Source organism: Danio rerio, chromosome 20 (assembly GCF_049306965.1).
Source record: "Danio rerio strain Tuebingen ecotype United States chromosome 20, GRCz12tu, whole genome shotgun sequence".
NCBI lineage: Eukaryota > Metazoa > Chordata > Actinopteri > Cypriniformes > Danionidae > Danio > Danio rerio.
The window spans coordinates 50,312,156-50,336,233 of NC_133195.1; the positions used below are offsets into that span (position 1 = coordinate 50,312,156).

Below are 24,078 nucleotides of genomic sequence, written 5' to 3' on the forward strand. Positions count from 1 at the left end.
AAACGCTCCGTTTTTGGGGCTCGAAAACTCCGGCGTAGTGTGGACGGATGGCGGAACCATAGAAAAACGCATGTGTTTTAAAACGAAAACGTGTTAATGTAAACGGCACCTAAGTTTATTTAGTTAACTTATTAGCTCATGTCTTTTGACTGTGGGGGACCGGAGCACCTGGAGGAAACCCACGCGAACACCTCGAGTACTTTTTTTTGAGATGTTAACAGATTTGTGTGTTGAGCATTAGTTAAGACAACGTTAGCACCTGTGTGCATTAATTGTGGGGAAAACTGGATAATTTTGTGCTTTTCCCTGCTGAAAAAACAGCTTAAACCAGCCTAGGCTGGTTGTCCGGTTTTAGCTGGTCGACCAGCCTGGTTTTAGAGGGGTTTTGGCCATTTCCAGGCTAGTTTCCAGCCTGGTCTTAGCTGGTCAGGCTGGAAGATGACTAGCTAAAACCAGCTTGACCAGCCTAGCCAGGCTGGAAGCCCAGCCAAAACTAGCTACGTCCAGCTTAAACCAGGCTGGTCAAGCTGGTTTTAGCTGGTTATTTTCCAGCCTGACCAGCTAAGACCACGCTGGAAATGGCTGGAAACCAGCCAAAACCCCTCTAAAACCAGGCTGGTCGACCAGCTAAAACCAGCCAACCAGCCTTCAGCAAGGTTGTCAGTTAATTTCAGCTTACGGGTTTAAAATAATTTTTGGAGCAGGATCAATATGGTGACGTATCGATAATCTGCTAGTGGAGTGATGAGGCATCGGTTTCTCATTATTATTCATAGAAAAGTTTTCTTATCGTATGAGAAGAGCCTGCTTGTTAATTATTCACGAGAGCACGTGCTTTCTGAAGGCAAGGCAGATCAGCCATGCTGTGAGACTGTGAGAATGACTGGGTGAGACCACGTTCGCATGCGGCACGCAGTATTTAGCCATTTATGAAGGGTTGCTTGTGTTTGTTTCCATGATCCATGGGGTTTGTTGCATGTTTTTCCCCACGATGCTGTCAGGGCCGATACAGCAAAGCTATTTGTGTGCAGCAAGCATTTTTGTCGAGAGACCTGTACGAGAATTGGAGACTTTGAGTTCGTTCCTATATAGACACATCACCTATATCTGTGCTACAGTGTTCGCCTATGTTTAAAGTCTCCAGATTACCAGCAGGGCTAATGGTTGGAATAGACCGGGCAAGAGACCTGCTGCACTGCTATCCTTATAATGATATAAGTTGTGGATGTGTATATGAAAACTGTTACTGTTTATTTCTTAGCATTTTAACTTTGTAAACTATTAAATCATGCGTCTCCTCATGGTGTGTCTCATTTTGTGAACCGACTGACAACAGTTGTTCACTGCCCTATTTCGCCACGCCCACTCCTCCCTCTGCTAGCAGCGCTCCACGCCCATAATGAAGCATTTTTTGAAAAATTCTGAGGTAGACTTGAACCAAAAGAGGGGGGTTTCATGACCCTTTAATGAATAAATAAAGCTATAATTTACAGTATTTTCATTTGAAATTTTGAACAAATGTTATCAGAAATTTTAAAAATAAAACAAATTATTATTAGTTTAATTATTATTAATTAAATTTTTTTTTGTTATTAGGCCCCCATATATTTTTTCACAATTTCTGTTTAACTGAAATATTTTTTCAACCCATTTCTAAGCATAATGGTTTTAATAACTCATTAACTAAGAACTGATTTATTTAATCTTTACGATGATTGACTGTACATAATATTTGACTGGAAATTTTTAAGATACTAGTATTCAGCTTAAAGTGACATTTAAAGGCTTAACCACACTCTAAAATATTTTATCTTAAATTTACAGTAAATTACTGGCTAATAATTGCATGACTTTCACTGTAAGGTACTGTATGTAAATTCACAGTATATTACTCTGAGGTACTTCATAAAAACAATAATTCTGTAAAGATTTCTAAATATCAAAAAACTGCCTGTACTAGCATAAAAAGTTATTGTGTATTGATGTATATGTTGAATAAAGTATTAATGGTGTTTCAATTCTTATAACTAAGGTGCAAAAGATATAGCCATGTTTACAGTAATTTGCTGTAATCATGATGCCAGCCTTACTTATTTCACAATATAATTCTGAATACGTAAAATTTAACAGTTAAATCCTGTAAAGTGTCAGTAATGTAATTTACTGTCTAAAATTACAGCAATGTTGTGAAATTCTGGGAATTTATTACAGTGTAGGTTAATTAGGCAAGTTAGGGTAATTAGGCAAGTCATTGTATAACGATGGTTTGTTCTGTAGACAATTATAATAATAATATTGCTTAACGGGGCTAATAATATTGCCTTAAAATGTTTTTTAAAAAATTAAAAACTGTTTTAATTCTTGCTGAAATAAAACAAATAGGACTTTCTCCAGAAGAAAAAATATTATAAGAAATACTGTGAAAAATTCATTACTCCTAAACATCATTTAGGAAATATCCGAAAAAGAAACAAAAATTTACAGGAGGGAGAATCATTTTGACTTCAACTGTATATACATACACATGCATACATACATGAATATAATAAGTCGACATATAAAAACTTACCATCCTCTGCTTTGCTTTTTAAGAGCACTTGTCGGATTCTGAAGTGATGTCATCAACCTTGACCCTGCACTACTCAGTGGTGCGCTGTGAGAGGGGGCGTGTCTTCTTAGTGGAGGAGGTGGGTCCAGGTCCTGTCACTCAAGAGGAGAGCGTGTTCAGACGTGCTGCTGCTGTGCTCATGTGCGCCTCCTACAGGAATCAAGCAGTACATGTGTTCACACGGCCAGCCATGGTAGCAGTCGCTATGGCAAAAGCTGTAAGCAGCAGGACAGGTGAGAATCATGAGAGCATGACTGGAAGTCAACTACAGTGATTTTTCTTAAAATGTGCAGTATGTAAGTTTGACACCCAGTGGTTGAAGTAGGTGTTGCATTCATGGACCAAAACAAATGTAAACACAGGTTGCCAGATTGAGGACCAACAGGAGCGAGTCTGACTATCGACCCTAAAGGCTTATTTAAAGGGTCACGAAACACCAAAACACATTTTTTGAGCTGTTGACAGTCGTATATGTGTCCCACACTGCTAAAAACACTATTAGGACACCTATATTTCACTAAAAAGTGTAAATTGGTTGTTTTTGCTTTATTTCAAGCAAATTCGTACTTCCGGTTTGAAACAAATTTTTGAAGCTGCGTCACGGTCATGACATAATAGCGTGTATTCCAGCGTGCAGACTGGGCGTCTGTGCCAGAGTGTGTCTTATTACGTCTTACAGTGTGATGCATTAATGCATGAGTAAGGCTTGGTTCAAACCAATCAGCGCGCTCTATTGTGCAACTTCATTAATATTCATTATTGTCACAGTGTTTAGACGACAGACACACCACGTTGTGTTGGCAAAACAAGCGTGAAGTGTTGCTTTTATAGTTTGCTGCCATTAAGTTTTGTTTTCATTTTCTCTCTGTGAGAGCTCATCTGGATCACGCGTGGATTAACAGTGTACGCGACGCTCGACAACAATAACTTACGTGTCTAAGGAGGATTATTGTTTACCTGAGAGCTGTTCTCATCTACAAACGCTGAGATCCGGATTCGCTTGTAGTCTTCTCTTAATAAAGACGCGGCTCTAGTTGCTGGTGATTGTCCTGTCTCTACAGATTTGGTAAGTGAGCGACCAGTGCTCTTTGTTTATTCAGTTTGTTCGTATCGAACTAAGTTAACTATTGCACCGAGTGTAAACATGTTAGCACTACAACCAAACTTTAACCTTGTGTAGGATTTTCGCCACATTTTGTGACCGGAATAACACACGCGGCTTTCTGACGCTACCTGCCGTGTGCCTCTAAGTTTCCGGGAAATGCTGAGTTTTTTTTCTCTCATTCGCCGTGCGGTATTAAACATTGCATGAAAAATACACGCTTAGAGCAGTTCCTCGAATCAAATATCTCGTTTGTCGCGAGGGACATAAATGATTTCCCTGAATGAAAGAGCCAAACTGCAGTTAAAGTCCACCATTTAATAATTTGGCAAATAATTCGACTGCAGATGTCCATGTCAACACAATCACTTTGTCCCCTGTGTGTGTGTGTGTGTGTGTGTTTTGACTCTGAAAGTCAGCGCGCCCAAATAGACACTCCCACACCCTCCCACTTTAGTTCCTCTGACACTCCCCCCTAAACAAAGCTGGACACGCCCACTTTTCTGACTTTTTCCAAAGTAGAGGTGTGAAAACACCCTTCTGAAACGAGGGGGTTTCATGGCCCTTTAAATTGTGTTCTAAAATAAAGCAATGGCATATAAGAGTTTTTGTCCTAACCAACACCTCAAACAAATATATTAGAAATGGCTTTTATTTCTCACAGGTGAACAAAAAGAAAACTGAAAATGGTCACCTCAGGTACACTTTATTCTGTGTTGAATGCTAATAATGTGCGTTTGAATGCCATTTTACATGATGTTTATTGTCATACTACTGAAAGCAGCAGCAGATAGTTAACCTCAGATCTTAAAATTAAACCATTTGAAATTGAACTTCAGAACTGTGACCCAGTGTAAACCTTCACACACACCAGTGATCCAGCAGCCACATTTAATAATGTTAAAGAGGTTAAAATGTATTAATTAGATTACAAACTTTACCATTTCGTGAGTGCATGTATATTCTGTGCTTCTGAATGGCTGTATTTAAATGTTTTTGTCGTATTTCATCTGGTGCAAACAGCCAGATTGATTATCACTGCAAATCTCGTCACGTAGCATGTTGTTAAGACACGAGGTTACAATGTAACATGCTCACCAGTGTTGGGGATGTACTTTGGAAATGTAATAGGTTACAGATTACAAATTACCCTAGTAGTTTACCTTTTCAATTACTTTATAAAAGTAAGGTAACTGATTACATTTGATCTAATCCTTTCTGCGGCAGAGAGGATTAACGTAACTGGTAAACGTGGTGCGCCGCAATCAAAACGTAAAACCAATCAAAAGCTTCAGAAAAGCACCGATTTAATGGCCTAAGCAGAAGGCATCGTGCATATCAAAAACAGGCAAAGCAACAGATTATTCAACATTTTTATGTGTAACCCCATTTGTAATCTTTAACATTTTCCTAAGTAACTGTAACTTACTTTCACATTTTTTCTCAGTAACTGTAAAAAATACTGTTACTTTTATTTTGTAATTAAATTACACAACTCTGTTACATGTAACTAGTTACTTCCCAACACTGCTGCTCACCTAATGTTTATGTCCGTAAGATTTATATTATTTGCTAATTAGTAACCACCTCATGTGGAACTCTGAATCTGCGTCTCATTTCGGAGTCTGCTCCTGTCCACCAGAGGTCACATTTTGGTTACGGATACATGCTTTGAGAGCCTTTCTGAATGAATGAATTAAATTTGCGGTTTTCCACCTAGGCAACCCGGGGTGCTGTAATATAATTGGCTAAAATGGCAGTGGGCTGGTTATAGAGACCAAAACAAGGAACGTTTCGGCACGTAACGCACATTTTCAAAGCAGAATATCTGACTTCAGCATTTTTTTTTCAGATTGATTGACATTCTGCCTTTCTATGTGTCATCAGAGGGGTGAAAGCCCCGCCCATTAGTGATGATCTCATTAGCATTAACAGCCCTGAGTGACAAGCATCCATCAGCCATTAGAGTTTTCACCTGTTAAAGATAATATCTGCAACTAGTGTTGTGGAAAAAATATTCTGGTCTGCAAAATATTCTAAGTCTCTAAGTCAAACTTTTCAAAAAAATGACTAAGTCTGAGATCTCCGAAGTCTTTAGGCGAAGCAGTTTATTGTTGCAGCATCAGTAACAACAAAGACAGGTAGTTTGAGTGTCTGCCGAACATAGGTTTGCACACAGTTTAAATGCATTTCTGTGTCTTAATACTAAACCCAAACTTACACATTACACACCTCCATTAGCTTCTCCGCTAATGGGATCTTAAATCTCTCAGGTGACCGCCACCAATAAAGTCTCAGGGTCTTTCAGGGGTCTTACCCATGTCCAGTTAAGGTCTTTCCTTCCTGTTTCAAAAGCGATGACTCAGCCAAAAAACAATATATCTTGTCCACTTTCCACTGAGCTGTCAACTGTAAGTTTAACTGAAGTTCATGGGTACTCATATTTTTTTAGAAGTCATTACAAATGAGTGTGGGCGTACATGCAGGTGTGCCTTATCATGACTTACAGAACAGAATGCAAGTGTCCTTATGGCCTTGCTTCCATAAATCTACCCTCATTGTGACATTAATGCTGCACTTCTAATTTACCTTCTCATCTCTGACTGCATTTATACAGAATACATTTTTTATTTACCAAATCACACATACCCGACAATAATGCCACAGGTATGGGTAATAATACAATAGATAATAATAATAAAATCACTCAAATACGCATATAAATAAGAGTAATATATTCATCAGCAATTCATCAAGACACAATAAATTCCCTAAAAAACACTAGGATTTTAAAATAAACGCTGCCTTCTTCTGAGACACTTCACATTTTCAGTTTTCCACAGTGATAACATTACAGTCCTGTTTTGAATCTGCCACTATACTGACACGTAAGCATTTGTTGCTCCGCCCTCTTTTGAAACAGAGCACAATCTCATTTTGTAATATTTTGTTTTATTTACCATTTTTATAAGATTTTTAACAAACACAGTACAATACAAATAATAATACAAAAATATTAATAAATACAATACAAAATAATTGACATTAGCCCCATCCCACCCCCTCAAAAAACAAAAAACAAAAAAACAAACAAAAAAACAAAACAAAGGGAGGAATCGTCTTAGTTATCAAATGTACATAAGTATACACATGACATATGTTGCATAAACAAATTTTTAAAAAGATGACAGTATTCACATTTCTACAAAGTCAGTGTCATGAATATATGAGTTTGAGATGAAAATTTCCAAAGGTAAAATGCTAGATTCCCAAGAGTCTTAAAATAGGTCCCCATGTGGTTTCAGCTTTTTTCTGTGAAGTTTCAAGACGTAGTCGCTCCATTTCAATGAGCACAATCTCATTTGAATTTAAAGCAACATTCACCAAAATGTCAGAGTTTGGATTAAAGCATGAAAGGGTCAGTTTCAAAGAGTTCTAAAACAATTTTTGTGTGGTATTTTGAGCTGACACCACATACACACTCTAGGAACATCAGACTTGTGTTACTTTTTGTGCTAAGAGAGCCATAATAGGTCCCCTTTACATGATACTTTTAGCAAGACTGTGCCTTTTAAACATTAAAATGTAGATTTCTTTATTTGGCAGATGATGTCTTCCATCATTTTAAGTTTCTCCTGGAGCTTTTTTGTAATGAGTTTGTCTTCATTCCTGGTCAAGCTGTTCAGGTGAGTCAGTCAACATACAGTACGCAAAGCTGCTTAACACAGGACATCAGTCTATATTAATGTGTGTCTCAGGACTTTGAGGAGGGCTGTGGTTTGCTACAGCAGTGTGGTGTGATTGATCGCTCTGATGCAGAGATCCGAGTGAGAGACGGCAGTCAGGAAACCATCGTCTTCCTCAGAGCCATTCTGCAGCCTTTCATTGAGGGTTACCAGGTGATTGTAGGCTCATACACAAAATTCATCATTTCAGTTTGCTACAATATCGACGTGATTGTGCCTCAACGATCCTACAGGTGGGCCACGAGATAGCTTAAAATTAACTCTCAATATAATACTATAATTTTTGGATTTCATTATTATTATGCTATATTAAAATGAACGAAGTAACGCACTTTCTCCAGTTCCAGATGGATTCAAACTAGGCACAAAAACAGCCTCATGATCGCGTCTGCAACTAGTAGGCAACATATAAGTCGGTTCATTCACAAACTATGCGTGAAGTGAAAGTCTCTCTTTGTGTATTATTGTGTGAACTATTTAATATATCTGGATAGTTGTTCAAATTATAGTCCCGTGAGTGATTTATAACAGATGCACGCACATACAGGAAAATCTAGTAAAGCTCAATGGTGTTTCTGTCATAGAATGTAAAATAAAGTTGCATATGAGTTTCAGACGCCATTTGGCAGAGCTGTTCACTGTTCCTGTCAGCGATCTCCCAATAATATTCAGCTGCAAACTCAACAGCCATCAGATAGACGCATTTCAACAGATTTAGGGTGTTTTACTGTATTTCACATTTGTTTGTATATTTTTGAAGTAGATATTTAATAGTAGATAATCAGTCAGTTCAGCTTAAAGCAGAAGCTGCTCTTTTGCAATCTCCCTGTTGAGCTGCGGATCTCTTTGAATTTGTGTAAAAAATAAAAAATAATCAAAAAATTAACTATATATATATATATATATATATATATATATATATATATATATATATAATATATAAATTATACATATATTTATGTAGGGAGTTTGACACCCCTGATCTAAACTATAAACTGTTATTACTTCAGAGTAATTTGACTGTTTGAAACTTCATAACTAACTCAAAAGACTAAAGACAGAATCTTTTTTTGATTTCTGCGTTTATAGATTTGAATGCAGCGATTCGAAGGATTAATAAACATAAGCAAATCACCATCATTATAATTTATGTTGCGTGGGTGTTGAGATCCTGATCTTTTAATGGTTAATCGCGCAGCTTACACTGAATGCATTAATGCAGGTAAACAAGTAGTGACAGAAAACAACTTTAATAACCTAAGAAACCCACCACATCCTTATTACCCAACCACAACTTCTTCCGTCGTCATTATATTTTACAGGAAAGCCTAAATCCTTTCATACATGTGATTTAAATGACACAAAAGGCGATCTCTCTGCAATCGTTACAAATTTAGGATTAATATACAAATAAAAAAAATGTATTAATCCACAAGTCATGTGTGTTCCAAACAGTAGATATGAATCACAGATCTGTACAAATTATAGATCAACCGTGATCCATTACATCCCTACTGGTTCCCACCTCTTTCCTACTTGAATGTATGCGAGTTGAGCTACGTAGAAGTCACTAATATGTGTGTGTGTGTGTGTGTTTAGGTGGTGTTCAGATACCTGTGTGAAGGGAGCTCACAGACATTCAGGGAGAAGATGTTTTCCTCCGGCATTCGCAGTTTCATCATGAAGCTGCTTATTTCAGGTCTGCTGATTTGTCTTGAAGTACTGCTTCTGTAAAGCAACTCTAAACGCAGTAATTAAACCAGATTCATCTTCAATCTCAGGTGACATTCAGTCGTATGAGTGTTTATCCTCTGACCTGCAGAAGAACATTCTGGCAGCCTTGCTCAGGATGTCTGCTCTCACCAAAACTAAAGTGTAAAAACAGCTACAACATCTACGAAATAAAACTTGCAACAAAAGATGCATCACTATATCCAATTATAACATGTACATCCTTCTCTCTAACTTCCAGTGATGACCAGAACGAGTTCAGAGTGAATAAATCTGCAGTCAAGAGAATATGGGACATGCTGAGTGAGTTTTTATTTTTCGTTTTTTTACAACAAACCAAACAGTATGAGTTACTCTATGCTGTAGTGTAATGTGTTATATGTTGTCGTCCTCATCACAGATAATGGATGGACGCCTCAGATCAGCATAGACGCCAGACTGTGATGAGCAGAATGACAGCAACTCCTGATTCTCTTAATGTAGATGTGGTAATGTAGCTGGGTTTCCATCATAACATGAAGAAATTATTTTAAAAAATTGCCATAAAAAAGGAAAGAAACAAATCCCAAATGTGAATTAGCTGCATTTCCATCAAGTGGTTAGAGCAGCTCAATGTAGTTTTAGTAACCTACAGTGAACAAGGCAAGCATAATCACAAAGACTTTAGAATACACAACACATCACTGTGTGTATACTATATATATATATATATATATATGTACACACACACACACACACACATATACACATACATACACTCACCGTCCATTAACTCTTCGTGGCAGCAACTCAATGCATTTAGGTATGTAGACATGGTCAAGATGATCTTCTGCAGTTCAAACCAAGCATCAGAATAAGGAGGAAAGGTGATTTATGAGACTTTGAATGTGGCATGGTTGTTGGTGCCAGACATGCTGGTCTGAGTATTTCAGAAACTGCTGATCTACTGGGATTTTCACGCACAACCATCTCTAGGGTTAACCGAGAATGGTCAGAAACAGAGAATATATCCAGTGAGCGTCAGTTCTGTGTTCGCAAATGCCTTGTTAATGCCAGAGGTCAGGGGAGAATGGCCAGACTGGTTCCAGCTGATAGAAAGCCAACAGTAACTCAAATAAGCACTCATTACAACAGAGGTCTGCAGAAGAGCATCTCTAAATGCACAGCACGTCCAACTTTGAGGCGTGAGGATGGGCTACAGCTGCAGAAGACCACACTGGCTGCCACTCCTGTCAGCTAAGAACAGGAAACTGAGGCTACAACTTACACAGACTCACCAAAATTGGAAAATAGAAGATTGGAAAGACGTTGCCTGCTCTGATGAGTCTCGATTTCTGCTGCGACTTTCGGATGGTAGGGTCAGAATTTGATGTCAACAACATGAAAGCATGGATCCATCCTGCCTTGTATCAACAATTCAGGCTGGATGTGGTGTAATGGTGTGGGGGATATTTTCTTGGCACACTTTGGGCTCATTAGTACCAACTATGCTTCATGTCAACACCACAGCCTACCTGAGTATTGCTGCTGAGCATGTCCTTTTCTTTATGACCACAGTGTACCCATCTTCTGATGGTTACTTCCAGCAGGATAACGCTCCAGGTCATAAAGCATGAATCATCTCAGACTTGTTCACTGTATTCAAACGGCCTCCACAGTCACCAGACTCAATCCAATAGAGCATCTCTAGGATGTGGTGGAACGGGAAATTTGCATCATGGATGTGCAGCTGATAAATCTGCAGCAACTGCGTGATGCTATCATGTAATTATGGAGCAAAATCTCTGAGGAATATTTCCAGTATTAAAGCAGTTCTGAAGGCAAAAGGAGGTCCAATCCGGTACTAGTCAGGTGTACCTAATAAAGTGGCCAGTGAGTGTATATACTGTACATATAGTGTAAACAAGTGCTTGGACAGAGAATGTGCTTTCAGAGTCAGAGTTTATTCAACTAATGTGTTTTCATCTCCCATTATTCGCATTGAACGTTTTTCTGCAAAAAAATCAATTTACAATTTTAAGGATTTTTATTCAAAATGTGGCATTCCCATCACTCATGTGGTACTTCAAATGCACATTAATGATGGAGACCCAGCTTGTGAACAAGTGCCGAACTGTATGTGTTGTAATCTCTCCGAGAAAAAACATATAGCATCTGCTATACTGTAGATGTAGAACATCATGTATTATTGACGGTTAATGCAGTATCGATTTAATTTCATAGATCATGGGAAATTGGCAGATTTTGAACATGAAATAAATCACATCAGAGGAATTGTTTATCTTTTACTGTATTCAACTAACAATGAATGTTTGATTAATGTTTGATAGTTACATTGTCAATAATTTTCTAAAAATGCTGTAGATATTTATTTTTGTATGATAATTTGAATAAAAACTTGATTTGTGCTATATTTTAGTGTTTGGATTTTTTAACACATTTCTTTTGCTTACTAAAAACAGTTTTATAAACAATGTAATCATTTGCTTTCAGTTGAATGAAACTAATAAAGAAATTTGGTTTTTGAATCTCAAATATCTCAAATAAATAATTGAAAGTGCACAAAAAAGCCAGCACTATGTAAACAGTTGAATACAAAATTAGCCTTCCCGCGAGATTAAAATTTTTGTTTAAAAATTTTAAACAACAAAGTATTATTATGTACTTTCATCATGACAATGACAAAAGAAAAGTTTTTAAAACTATTATATTTTAAATTGCATCACTAACAATGATGTCTTTAATCTTGTAGACAAACACACACAGACATACATATAGATTGAGTTTTGAATCTATACATTTTTTATTCTACTAAATTGAGTAATAAAATCTGTATTCACAATACTTCACACAGATAACACTTTCTAAACAAAACAACTACACAGAAAACGAAACCAAAAAAATGTTATACACATAATCAAATTACAAAGAAACAAAACCACCTTCAGAAACAAAACACAAAGCTCCATTACTGCACCAAATCATTTCATAATTAATCAAGTCTTCCACAGATTAACAAAATCAAAAATCAACCCACTCTTGATTTGTCCTGCATTAAAAACACCCTTTAGAAACATTAGAAACATCTATTTTATGGCTAATATACTCTAAATTTCCATTTTACTTATCCCTGGCCTTTGTGAAATTAAGCTACTGACAAACATCTTTTGTTGGCGGCTAATATATCAGGGGTTCGGGGACCTTTTTTCAGCAAAGAGACATTTCTGATTTTTTTTTTTTAGCAAATGCATTTTTATAGAGCCATTTGAGTATTCCTACAATAAATAATACAGGTTTAAACAAAATCTTTATTTTTGTCCATGGACAAATAAAAAAAAAAAATAAAGAAGCAACAAATGTTGAGCAAGTCCATGAATGAAGAAAGGAAAAACTTGAGAACTTTTCACCCCTCATGAATGTTGTGTGAATTTATGTGCGCAAGGTTACCATAAAAACGTAAGTTGTTTGCCCTTTATCACAATTCAAGTTTATCCACAGGGCACATTGGTCGAAACGTTCTTTTAATGTTAAATGAGTTGTTGTTCATTTTACTGTAAAATAAAATTCAAAAAATACAATAAAAATTTTATTTTAATTGTATTTTCAATAGGAAACCGATTTCTAGTGATGTTATCATTTAAACCAGAAAATAATATTGAAGGGAGACAGCTGGAGAGCCACATATTTTTGGTCAAAGAGCCACATGTGGCTTCCGAGCCATAGGTTCCCTACCACTGTTATATATAATATATGTTGTCAGAGGAAGTATTGATTATGCTCAGGGTGTGAGTTATACATTGACGATTGGGGCAGGGGTCAATGTAATGTTAGGTTTTGTAAAACATGCTTCAGTTAATCAAAATTGTGTACATCTGATTTATTAGTAAACTGTATTTAGGTTTGCAGTTTTCCCTACTGAAAAAAACAGCTTAAACCAGCCTATGCTGGTTAGCTGGTCGACCAGGCTGGTTTTAAAGGGGTTTTAGCCATTTCCAAGCTGGTTTCCGGCCATTTCCAGCCTGGTATTAGCTGGTCAGGCTGGGAGATGACCAGCTAAAACCAGCTTAGCAAGGCTGGAAGCCCAGTGAAAACCAGCTATGTCCAGCTTTAACCAGGCTGGTCAAGCTGGTTTTAGCTCGTCATTTTTCATGGCTGGAAAACAGCCTGGAAATGGCCAAAACACCTCTAAAACCAGCCTGGTCGACCAGCTAAAACCAGCCAAACAACCTAGGCTGGTTTAAACTGGATTTTCAGCAGGGTTTTGAGGGCTATTTAGAGTATTCTGACCAACTGTCTCATAAGCTATTTTAAAGATTACTGTAGGTCCAACTATACAAATGAGTTTGATTTTACTTTTAGGCTCATTGTTGATACCCTGCTAAAAACAGCTTAAACCAACCTAAGCTGGTTGGCTGGTTTTAGCTGGTCAACCAGCCTGGTTTTAAGAGGGGTTTTTTGCCATTTCAAGGCTGGTCTTAGCTAGTAAGACTGGAAAATGATCAGCTAAAATAACCAGTTTGACCAGCCTGGATTATCAAAGGCCTCTCAGCCTGGCCAAGATAGTTTTAGCTGGTCATTTCTCAGCTAAGACCAGGCTGAAAATGGCCAAAACCCCTCTACCAGACAACCAGCATAGGCTGGTTAAACCTGTTTTTTTAGCAGGGACAAACACCCATTTTATGATATAAGTGCATTGTTGACAGACACTTACAAAGTCTCTGTTTCACACTGTTGAATGTATTTTCTAGCATTGGCGATCTGATTGGCGCCATTATGCGTTCACAATGGTATGAACCATTCTGTGTTTGTGTGTGTGTGTGTGTGTGGGGGGGGGGGGGGGGGGGTATATTATATGTATTTATATTATTTGTTATTTTAATTGTTAACATCGTTAAAAATACAGATCAAACTACTTCTCACTATTAAAAGGCTGGCCCTGTATCATCTTGTTTTGACGTCCTTCAGGATGGATCAAGCGTTATTAAGGTGTCAATCCCCCGCAACCCCCCTGTAATTGGCAGGCAGCCTGATTATGCTCTTGTCTTTTCGCGCAAAAATAAAAGATCAGAATTGTTGATGTATTTCTCCACATTACTTATTTGCTCCTGTATTATTTTTGTCTCCTTCTTCTGCTGTTTCTCCCACTCCTCCAGCTCGAGTTTATCATGAAGCAGTATGGTTTGCATCCAGCGCACAGTGGAAATACTGAGAAACAGCGCCGCCTGCAGGACGAGCCGCACAGCCACAAACACAGAAGAAACCACCGCCAAACACTGACAGAGACACTCCATAAACAAACACGCCGACTCCAGCAAACACACGGCGGCTTTTCTCCAACACGCCCTGAAATAATCTCCTGGTATTGCTGTATAGAAACTCAAGTCACACTCAGGGTAATCGAGCTGTTTTAAAAAACCGTGAGCAGTAAAAAAGTGTTTTGCGGCATGACGCAGGTATAAGAGCGCCAGGTAAAGCTGACACACCGCTGTCCTCACCGTTTGAAGAACCAGACCACACTGGCTAACAGTTTTCCCTGTAAATGAGAAATAATTGCACACTGAGCAGACAAACAAATGTTAATGTTAGGTTAATGTCGATACTTGGTATAATAATGCCTCAGAAGAAAAAAACAAGACGAATTGCGAGAGAGCCTAAAGAAATAGTCACAACAATGAGATCTAACATTATAGCATACCAATTTTAAAGTGAATATACTTGTAAAATAGTATGCTATATGAAGTGTATTTATCGCAATAGTGTGAGAAATTCTTATTAGCCTAATTAAATTATTATTGCTATTTTCTCTTCATGACGGTTGTTATTCAAATCCTGTCACTGATATAGTAATGTTCATATTTACCGTCCACCGCAAAAATAATCCAGATGACCAAGATCCATAAGAGGAGAATCCACATTTTGAAGACGATTGTGATGCTCGTACAGCACAGGTGAATGTGTAATGATCACCTGTTCCTGAGAAACGAAACTCATACTGTAAATTCTCCTCCCACACAATGTTAGTCTGAGGAATTAGACGCCATTAATATTGTTTTGCGAAACAGTCATACCTTTGATTGATAGACTTCTTTACACTTCAAAAAGTTTTTACAAGTAAAAACAATTAAGTTAAAGCACTATTAAAGCCAAACGTATAAAGAGTATCGTAATAAAAATAATATTTAAGTAAATATCCTTTATTTAAACCTACATTTTACAGAGGCCTTTCAACAAAAATGCAGGCCAAATTTGTGCCTGATCTCTCTATGTTTGCAGAGATAATCATAGTTCTGTGACGTGAAAGGGAGAGAGGGGATGGATGCAGTATGGAAAGGTTGCAACAATATTCCTCCATGCAGGATCTAGAGCATTGGTGGGCCAACTTTTTAGACCCGTGGGCCACATCAAGTTCTGCAAACCAACCCTGCTGAAAAATCCAGCTTAAACCAGCCTAGGCTGGTTGGCGTGTTTTAGCTGGTCGACCAGGCTGGTTTTAGAGGGGTTTTGGCCACTTCCAGGCTGGTTTCCAGCCATTTCCAGCCTGGTCTTAGCTGGTCAGGCTGGGAGATGACCAGCTAAAACCAGCTTGACCAGTCTAGCCAAGCTGGGAGTCCAGTGAAACCAGCTATGTCCAGCTTAAACCAGGCTGGTCAAGCTGGTTTTAGCTGGATTTGGCTGGTCATTTTCCAGCCTGACCAGCTAAGACCAGGCTGCAAATGGCTGGAGACCAGCCTGGAAATGGCCAAAACCCCTCTAAAACCAGGCAACCAGCCTAGGCTGGTTTAAGCTGGATTTTTCAGCAGGGAAGTGAAGGGCCCCATGTCAAATCCTTAAGAAAATAACTTATTAATATTAGCAGTACGCATGGAGCATGTAATATTGGACAGTGTCACATTTAACACACATTTTTTTAATAGTTATTTTTAATAGTCAAATTAATTAGCACTGCTAATATTTACTTATCAATCATCATAAAACAATAAAATATTCCCTTATAAAATAATAATAATAATAATGTAATAATTTTTGCAGTGGAAAATAGAAAAGATATTGTTTGATAGAAAAAAAAATCTCATAATAACATGTAATATACATATATATATATATATATATATATATATATATATATACATATATATATATATATATATATATATATATATATATATATATATATATATATATATATATATATATATATATATTTTTTTTTTTTTCTTTTTGCCTGATTCATTTTCAGTCATTAAAGGTCGAGTGCATATTAATATTCGAGTGTGTGTTCTAATTCTAGTGGTAGCACTAACTGTACTGTGTGCAATACTGCCGTCAAGTGGCATTCACTTGTATTGTATCATTAATTTACTAATTCTGAAACCCAACAAGTACTCAGAAGCAGCATTTTAAAAACTCCCTCATGGGCCGGATGAAAGTGTTTAGCGGGCCGCATATGGCCCAGGGGCCATAGTTTGCCCACCTCTGATATAGAGTGGTGATCAGGACCAGATGGAATCTACGGAAGTTTTTTGCTATTTCTGCAGAGAATTTTGGTAAAAATCAGCGGATTTCTGCGGAACTATTTTGGAAGTATCCAGCGGAGTATCATAACTAAAACCTTAATATATGAAATAAAAAGTAGTAAATTTCTGAATAAAAACGAAATAAATTCAGATTTACACATTTACTCGAGTAAATAAACAGAATTAATGATGGGCTAATAATCTGCAGAAATCTGCGCGCGCAGATTCGGTGTGGGCCTACTGATGATACATATTCTCAGTTAGACCCTCCTTCAATCAGAGAAAAATCAGAGACACATGATCAATCCTTCAGTGTAAAACGCATTTTGAAAAAAAAAAAAGGTAATTTCTTTAATGTTTTTAAAATTTCTCATACCGTTTCATCTGCAACATTATTCATTTGTATAATTTAAATGACTGTTTTCTTAATTTTAAATGGATAAGTGTTAAAGGGCACCTATGGTGAAAAATCTACCTTTCAAGCTGTTGTATCACATCCTGTAGTGGATTGGTTGTCATGAGAAAGTTGGGGCCCCAAGGTCCCCCGATTCGACCCCCAACACAATGGGCAGCACATCGAACACATTTTATAAGTGGTCAGAAACTTGTAAATAACTCATGAAAGAATAAAGTTATGTTAAAACCAAGCACATCATTGTTTTTCTTGTGAAATTCCCAATAAGTTGATGTGTCAAATGACCCTCTTCCTATTGAAAAAACAAAAGTTAGATCCAAGATGGCCGACTTTAAAATGGCCACCATGGTCACCACCCATCTTGAAAAGTTTGGCCCCTCACATATACTAATGTGCCACAAACAGGACGTTAATATCCCCAAACATTCCCATTTCATTAAGGTGTATCCATATAAATGGCCCACCCTGTATAATCATATATACAAATATTATAGTAATGGGGGTGGGTGTCCAACAGATGTGGGTTTAACATATAAAAATTTTGGGTTTCCACCAAAAAACAAAAAAACTGTCCGAAAAAGAGCACAAAAAGTGTTGCATCTGTCCTCACTCTCACACTAATAATGAAATCCTTTGTCCTAATAATGAAATCCTTTGAAGTTGCCAACAAATAAATGAAAACATTATTGAAATGCTTCAAAACAATGTTCCTTAAAGAAAGAGGACGACATTTGGATATTTTTCCTTCAACAGTGCAGAACATAATAAAAAGATTCAAGGAATCTGGACAACTTTCAGTGGGTAAAAGACACGAGCGCAAGCCTAAGCTGAACTGTAAACTCCAATCCCTCAGGTGGCACTGCATCAAGAATCCTCATTCATCTATAAGTGATATCAACACATGGGAAAACCTTAGTCAGGTACTACAATACATAATTACATCCACCAATGTCAGTTAAAACTGTACTGTGCCAAAAGGAAGCCCTATGTTAGCAGTGTCCAGAAGAGCCGTCAACTTCTCTGTCTCAGAGGCATCTAAGTTGGACCACAGTGGAAACCTACTGTGGTCAGATGAATCAGTATTTCAGGTATTTTTTGTGGGAGATTTGGACACTGTGGGCTCCAGCACAAAGAAGAAAAGGATCATCCAGTTACCAGCAACAAGTCCAAAAACTAGGGTCTGTCATGGTCAAGTGCACCTAGCACAGGTAATTTGCACTTCTGTGATGGCACCATTAATACTAAAAAAGTACATTGAGGTTTTGGAGCACAATATGCTGCCTTCTTTTCCAGGGACACCCATGCATGTTTCAACAAGACAATGCAAAAGGAAGGAACAAGATACAGGTATTTGGCTGGCCTTTCCGCAGTCCGGACCTGTCTCCAAAAGAGAATGTGTGGTGCATTTTTAAGCGCAAAATGTGACGAGGCCCGCACTGTTGCCCACCTTAGGACTTCTTTGCAGGAAAATGGGACAAAATGACAGCCGAAACACTTCATCACTTGGTGTCTTCAGTCCCTAAACATCTTTAAGTGAAGTTTCCCAAACTAATTTCGAGAGGAGCACGTGATAGAATTGACTACAGCTGATCCTTATCACTAATCACTAACTAGCCAATCGGATCACTCTAAATTTAATATAAATATCCAGCCTAAAATTCATTCCTCATCTTCGTTTTTGGAAAACCCCCCCATCCTTCGGTGGCTCGGTGGCTAGCACTGTTGCCCCACAGCAAGGAGGTCATTGGTTCAACACTAGCTGAGCCAACCGATACTCTCTGTGTGGAGTTTGCATGTTCTCCCTGTGTTCGCATGGGTTTTCCCCGGGCACTCCGGTTTCCTCCCACACCCAAAAAACCATGCAAAGTTAAAGTCACAAGCACATACTACAAATTAGCGCCAATAGTGATTTATTTTTGGAGCTATCGAGAACTACCTGATGTTATATCCCTCCAAATGCTTATTGACCAGGCGGAAGCCTTGGGCTCATCTATCACCGAGCTCAGGGTTCTTTCCCGGGACAGCATGCCAAACTAGCTTAAATAGTCAAGCAGTATCTAAGTGTGAACTCTTTAAAGTGTTGTGAAAAGGAATGTCAACATCACAAAGTGGTAAACGCTTTACTGTTTTTTTTATCTGCAATGAAATACAAGTCAAAGTAAATTTAGAAATCACTTCTTTTTATTTTAAAATTAGCATTTTCCATACTGTACCAACTGTTTCTGATTTGGGGTTGTAGTTCAGTATCTTCTGTGTCAGGTCAGGGTGCACATTTACTACTATAAATATTCCTATTTTAAATAGAAACCTTGTATGTTGCGCTACTGACTCTAATGGCAATACGTCATCCTGCCCATAGTACGTGTACACCCTCATGACGACATGGAATAAAATATATACATATATTTTAACAGTACAAAATAAAAGTCATTAAATATCCTTTTACCTCTTCACCATAAGAAAGACACAGAGACGCAGCTTTTAGCACAAAAACAGTACATTTAATTCAAGTGTTCCCCAGTACAAGTGCACAGTAAAGCAGCAAATGTGTTCAGCTGCTTTAACTGCGTACAGAGAGAATCATGGAAGGATGAACTGCTACTATAACACTCCAAAGACCATCGAAATACAACAGAACTACAGCCACACTGAGAGTGAGAGAAGAGGATATACGTGTGTTACCAAAGAAAGAGACTTGCGGACTGTTCAGATGGACGAGGCTGTACGCCAATAAATACTGAGGCAACAACAATCAAATATAAAATAAAAAAACACAGTCTGACTGTAGCAAGAGTACACGGAGGGAGGTTGTAGAAAGGAATGTTGGGTAATGCAGTTTTGCCATCACTTTCAAGCAGTTACGTAACAGTGTACAGTAATGCCGCCTTCAAGTCCTGCGTGGAAACTACGACTTACGAGTTCGAAAGCTGACGTGAAGGAATCAAATGTTTTGTATTTACTTCGTGACAAACGCTAGACGTTTTTTTAATTTGATCTGCAGAAACGAAGAGTAGATGCGCATGAAGTGTCTTTCAATTGTCACTACTGCAAGGAATGATGGTAAATGTGGTTTTGTGTCCTCATAAACTGCCTAGTTTGACATTTACTATGCAATGAAAACCAAATTATGACCAATTAACTGCTTCGAAACCCAAAAACGTTAATGTGCGCTCGACTCGTAAATGCAACGTTTCCGACGTGACCTGAAGGCAGCATGTGGATACAGTATGTATGAATGTTTCTTACCGAGAGGCACATACTACAGTAATGTCTAGGCTAAAACACATGAATCTGTACAATTTTATTTATCTTTTTGACTTTTACATTTTCATCCAGTACAAAGTTAAAATGCCTTTTTGTTAATATATTCGTAAAAGAGTAAAATAATAGTCTCGCTTCAAGAAAACACAACATAAAAACAGTCATTGTCAAGACGGTCACTTCTTAACGATATAGTTTTTACCTCATTCTTCTCTAGTTGTTTAAGAATAAATTGTATAGCACCTTTTTGAAATGACCTTCGTAATCTCTCAGATTCTAAACATTATTCCTAAAATAACCTCGCGCAAGACCCCGCCTCCTTTTAAAGCAGAGAACAGGCTATTGATGGACATCACCTGTCAATCATCTTCATAAATACAAAAAGTATGTTCGTTGCATTCATATGACACGCCCACAACTGGCTCGCAGCTCCGCCTTCAGCCCCACCCACTTTTATTTTAACAGCCATGCATATAATCATACACTACCCAATAATCACAGCAGAATTTAAAAACACCCATCACAGAAAATTTATTAAACGTCTTTAAAAAAAAAAAAGGAGGCAAACTTATCTATTTACAATTCGTTAATCACTGAAGTCTTGACTAACAACAATCAAATCCCACGTTGCGTTACGAGATTCACCAGCCTTCACCAAACAAACACAAACAGACTCTAAGGCTACGAGCGGTTCGACCACAACCATCCCGCTAAACGAGTCGCGTCCTACCACGCAAACCTTTAAAAGGAGAGCATCCTGCATTTCAGACGTGATCTGGATTCGATAGCCAATCTAAATAAATTTTGAGAAAAATAAATGGTGATGTTTGTCTTTAGAACCAAACATGCTGGTCATGGAAGTGCATGTTCATCTGAGAGAACATCTTTTCTGACAAGACAGTCACAATACTCACAATATTATCGCAAGATTTTGTGCCCGGTAATGACATATCACAATATCACGATTCTGCAATGTATTTTGCCCCGATAATTAATAGATATTGCAATATTTTGTCCCTGGTAATGATATATCACAATGTCATGGTTCTTCGAAATATCAATACAGCTTAACTCAAGATCCAATATCGCAATATTTTGTCCCCTGTAATGATATATTACTTTATCACAATTCTGCGATATATCTATACAGCTTAACCTATGATACAATATTATCACAATATTTTGTTCCCGATAATTGATGCGATATTGCAATATTTTGTCCACCATAATGATATATCACGATTTTGCGATATATCAAGACAGCTTAACTCATAATACCATAATCGCTTTATTTAGAACCCGGTAATAATTTCTCACGATATTCCGATTCTGCAATATATCTATACAGCTTAACTCATGATACAATATTATCGCGATATTTTGTCCCACATAGATTTAAGTCATCCAGCGGCTAATTTATGATCCGCCATGGAATCTCAGTTTTTTTAAATTTGGAGGTCCACATTTGGCTTTAATTTTACAGGAAATTCTTTAAAATACAATCACTGCATTGGACAAAATCAAAGGATAAAAAAAGAGCGTCTCTTTTACAAAGACACGCCTTTTCCAAACTATTCTTGATTTATAATCATTAAAGTGCATTTTCACATCGGTGTTTAAAATGGGCCTGTGACAGATAACAGGTTCAAAATAAAGCTTCTGTATTGGAATCCATTGTTTTGTCTGTCCATTGTTCTTGTTAAACCATCGGAACCCATAAAAAATACTTTATAATTTTATAATGTCCTCCAAGAAATAATGGCTCTTTCTTAAAATTTTCATTACAGAGCCAAAAACATAAAATAAATTCATCAGGGACCTTTATTTTGATGCGTCTAGATGGTAAAGATCTGTTTACACTATGAGTTAAAAATATACTACATAAATATCCACTCCAATGCACAATAATATATATATATATATATATATATATATATATATATATATATATATATATATATATCACAATATTTTGTCCACTGTAATGATAAATCACTATATCATGATTCTGTGATATATCTATACAGCTAAACCGATGATACGATATTATCGCGATATCCCGATAATCGATACGATATTGTAATATTTTGTCCACCGTAATGATTTATCACAATATCACGATTCTGCAATATATAGATACAGCTTAATTCACCATACCATATCGCTATATACTACATAAATATCCACTCAAATGCACAATTATATATATATATATATATATATATATATATATATATATATATATATATATATATATATATATATATATATATATATATATATATATATATATTTATTGTGCAGTTTTAAATTGATCTCTGTTACACTCACCCGCCCAAACCTCACTCCCATCCCGGACGAGCCCCCAATTGGTAACCCACCACTTTTCTAGCTGTGTCTGTTACAATAGCAATCTAAATATTCTAAAAAGACTCCAACATTTTTAATAATAAATAATTATTCATGGTATATTGAAGTTCCCACGATATCAATATTGTGCATGTTCATTATCAGGATGTTACTGAATATCGCCATAGGTCTACACTCAATAGAAACCAAAAGTTTTGAATAAGGTTTTCTCAAATTCTGAAACCAATACTCCAATCTGCTAAACATCGAAATGCAGGATGTTTTCCTTTAAGGATAGTTTCTGAGCATGAGCTAAAGCAGAGGTTTCATTCTCTTTAAATAAATAATTATTCACGGTATTCTGAAGCGCCCACGATATTAATATTGTGCATGTTCATTATCAGGATATTATTGAATATCGCCATAGGTCTACACTCAATAGCAACCAAACGTTTTCAATAACGTTCTCAAATTATCTAAGCAATTTTTAAATTAGCTAAACATTGAAACGGCAGGATGTTTTCCTTTAAGGTTTGTTTGTGAGCATGAGCTAAAGCAGAGGTTTGCTACAACCTATGGCCGCAAGCGTATACATCAACATCAACCTTGATAAAAACCATTCAGATTGGAAGCTGTAAATAAAACTACCGTTCACATAATGAGGCGGTTGACCAGCCAAGCCAAGAAGATAGCAGAAATGAGCAACCCTTAAATAAGTAGTCATCCAATGTGCTAGTTTCCTTAGAGAGAAACTCTCTAATTGTAATGTGATCTGTAGAATCTCTACCCTTCAGCGAGGGTTAAGCAAATTGGTACAAAAATCCTTGATTTTTCAAAGCACATCTCTGAGCACCAGAGTCCTGTTTATTTGAGATGTGAAACAGGGTTATAAAACAGCACGTGTATTTGTATAGTAATCCGGTTTGCACGTGAACCAAGTGTGAACTCTCCGAATGCACCACAAGAAGACTCTGGATTCTGGGAGCACCACGTGACCAGCTTTTAGGATATCACACGGATAGGCCACTTTCCCAGAATCCTGAGCGAAGTAGCACTGAATATGTTAGACTTTCAAAAGCCAGAAGAAGCACAATGCTAGTCAGCCTTTAGATTAGCACGCAGGCTGATCTGTGTACAGTTCAGGACAAGAGAAAAGCTGCGTTTACACCACATAATATTTGTCAGTTAAATTTGACATTTCTAAATTTGTCATGTTACTTTACAGAAATGCATACGTTTGATTCCCAGATTTTTAGGAAACAACTAATTTAGGAATCAAAATGATTTAATTAATTTAAACATACTTATTTACTGTACTTAGTTTTTCTTCATAGGGTAATATTATTTATTTA

At 37.2% G+C, this 24,078-nt stretch overlaps 1 protein-coding gene and 1 long non-coding RNA gene across 4 annotated transcripts in view; one reads left to right on the forward strand and one right to left on the reverse strand.

The window, feature by feature from the left end:
• The window catches only part of gnpat2 (glyceronephosphate O-acyltransferase 2), a 30,599-nt gene extending 18,999 nt beyond the window's left edge, over window positions 1-11,600 (forward strand). For all 3 annotated transcript variants that reach the window (XM_073933698.1, XM_002665777.8, XM_073933699.1), the window contains 7 exons: window positions 2,593-2,841; window positions 7,317-7,396; window positions 7,469-7,609; window positions 9,056-9,155; window positions 9,238-9,331; window positions 9,429-9,490; window positions 9,588-11,600. In XM_073933698.1, coding sequence (XP_073789799.1) covers window positions 2,593-2,841; window positions 7,317-7,396; window positions 7,469-7,609; window positions 9,056-9,155; window positions 9,238-9,331; window positions 9,429-9,490; window positions 9,588-9,631 — 770 coding nt within the window. In that variant the 3' untranslated portion in view covers window positions 9,632-11,600. The remainder of the gene's footprint in view (window positions 1-2,592; window positions 2,842-7,316; window positions 7,397-7,468; window positions 7,610-9,055; window positions 9,156-9,237; window positions 9,332-9,428; window positions 9,491-9,587) is intronic.
• Window positions 11,601-11,966: 366 nt separating this feature from the next.
• Window positions 11,967-15,468, reverse strand: LOC141379461 (uncharacterized). The gene is made up of 3 exons (XR_012396117.1): window positions 15,256-15,468; window positions 15,048-15,160; window positions 11,967-14,720 (listed from the first exon to the last, which is right to left on the reverse strand). It is a non-coding gene; the product is annotated as an uncharacterized lncRNA (long non-coding RNA).
• Window positions 15,469-24,078: the final 8,610 nt, after the last annotated feature.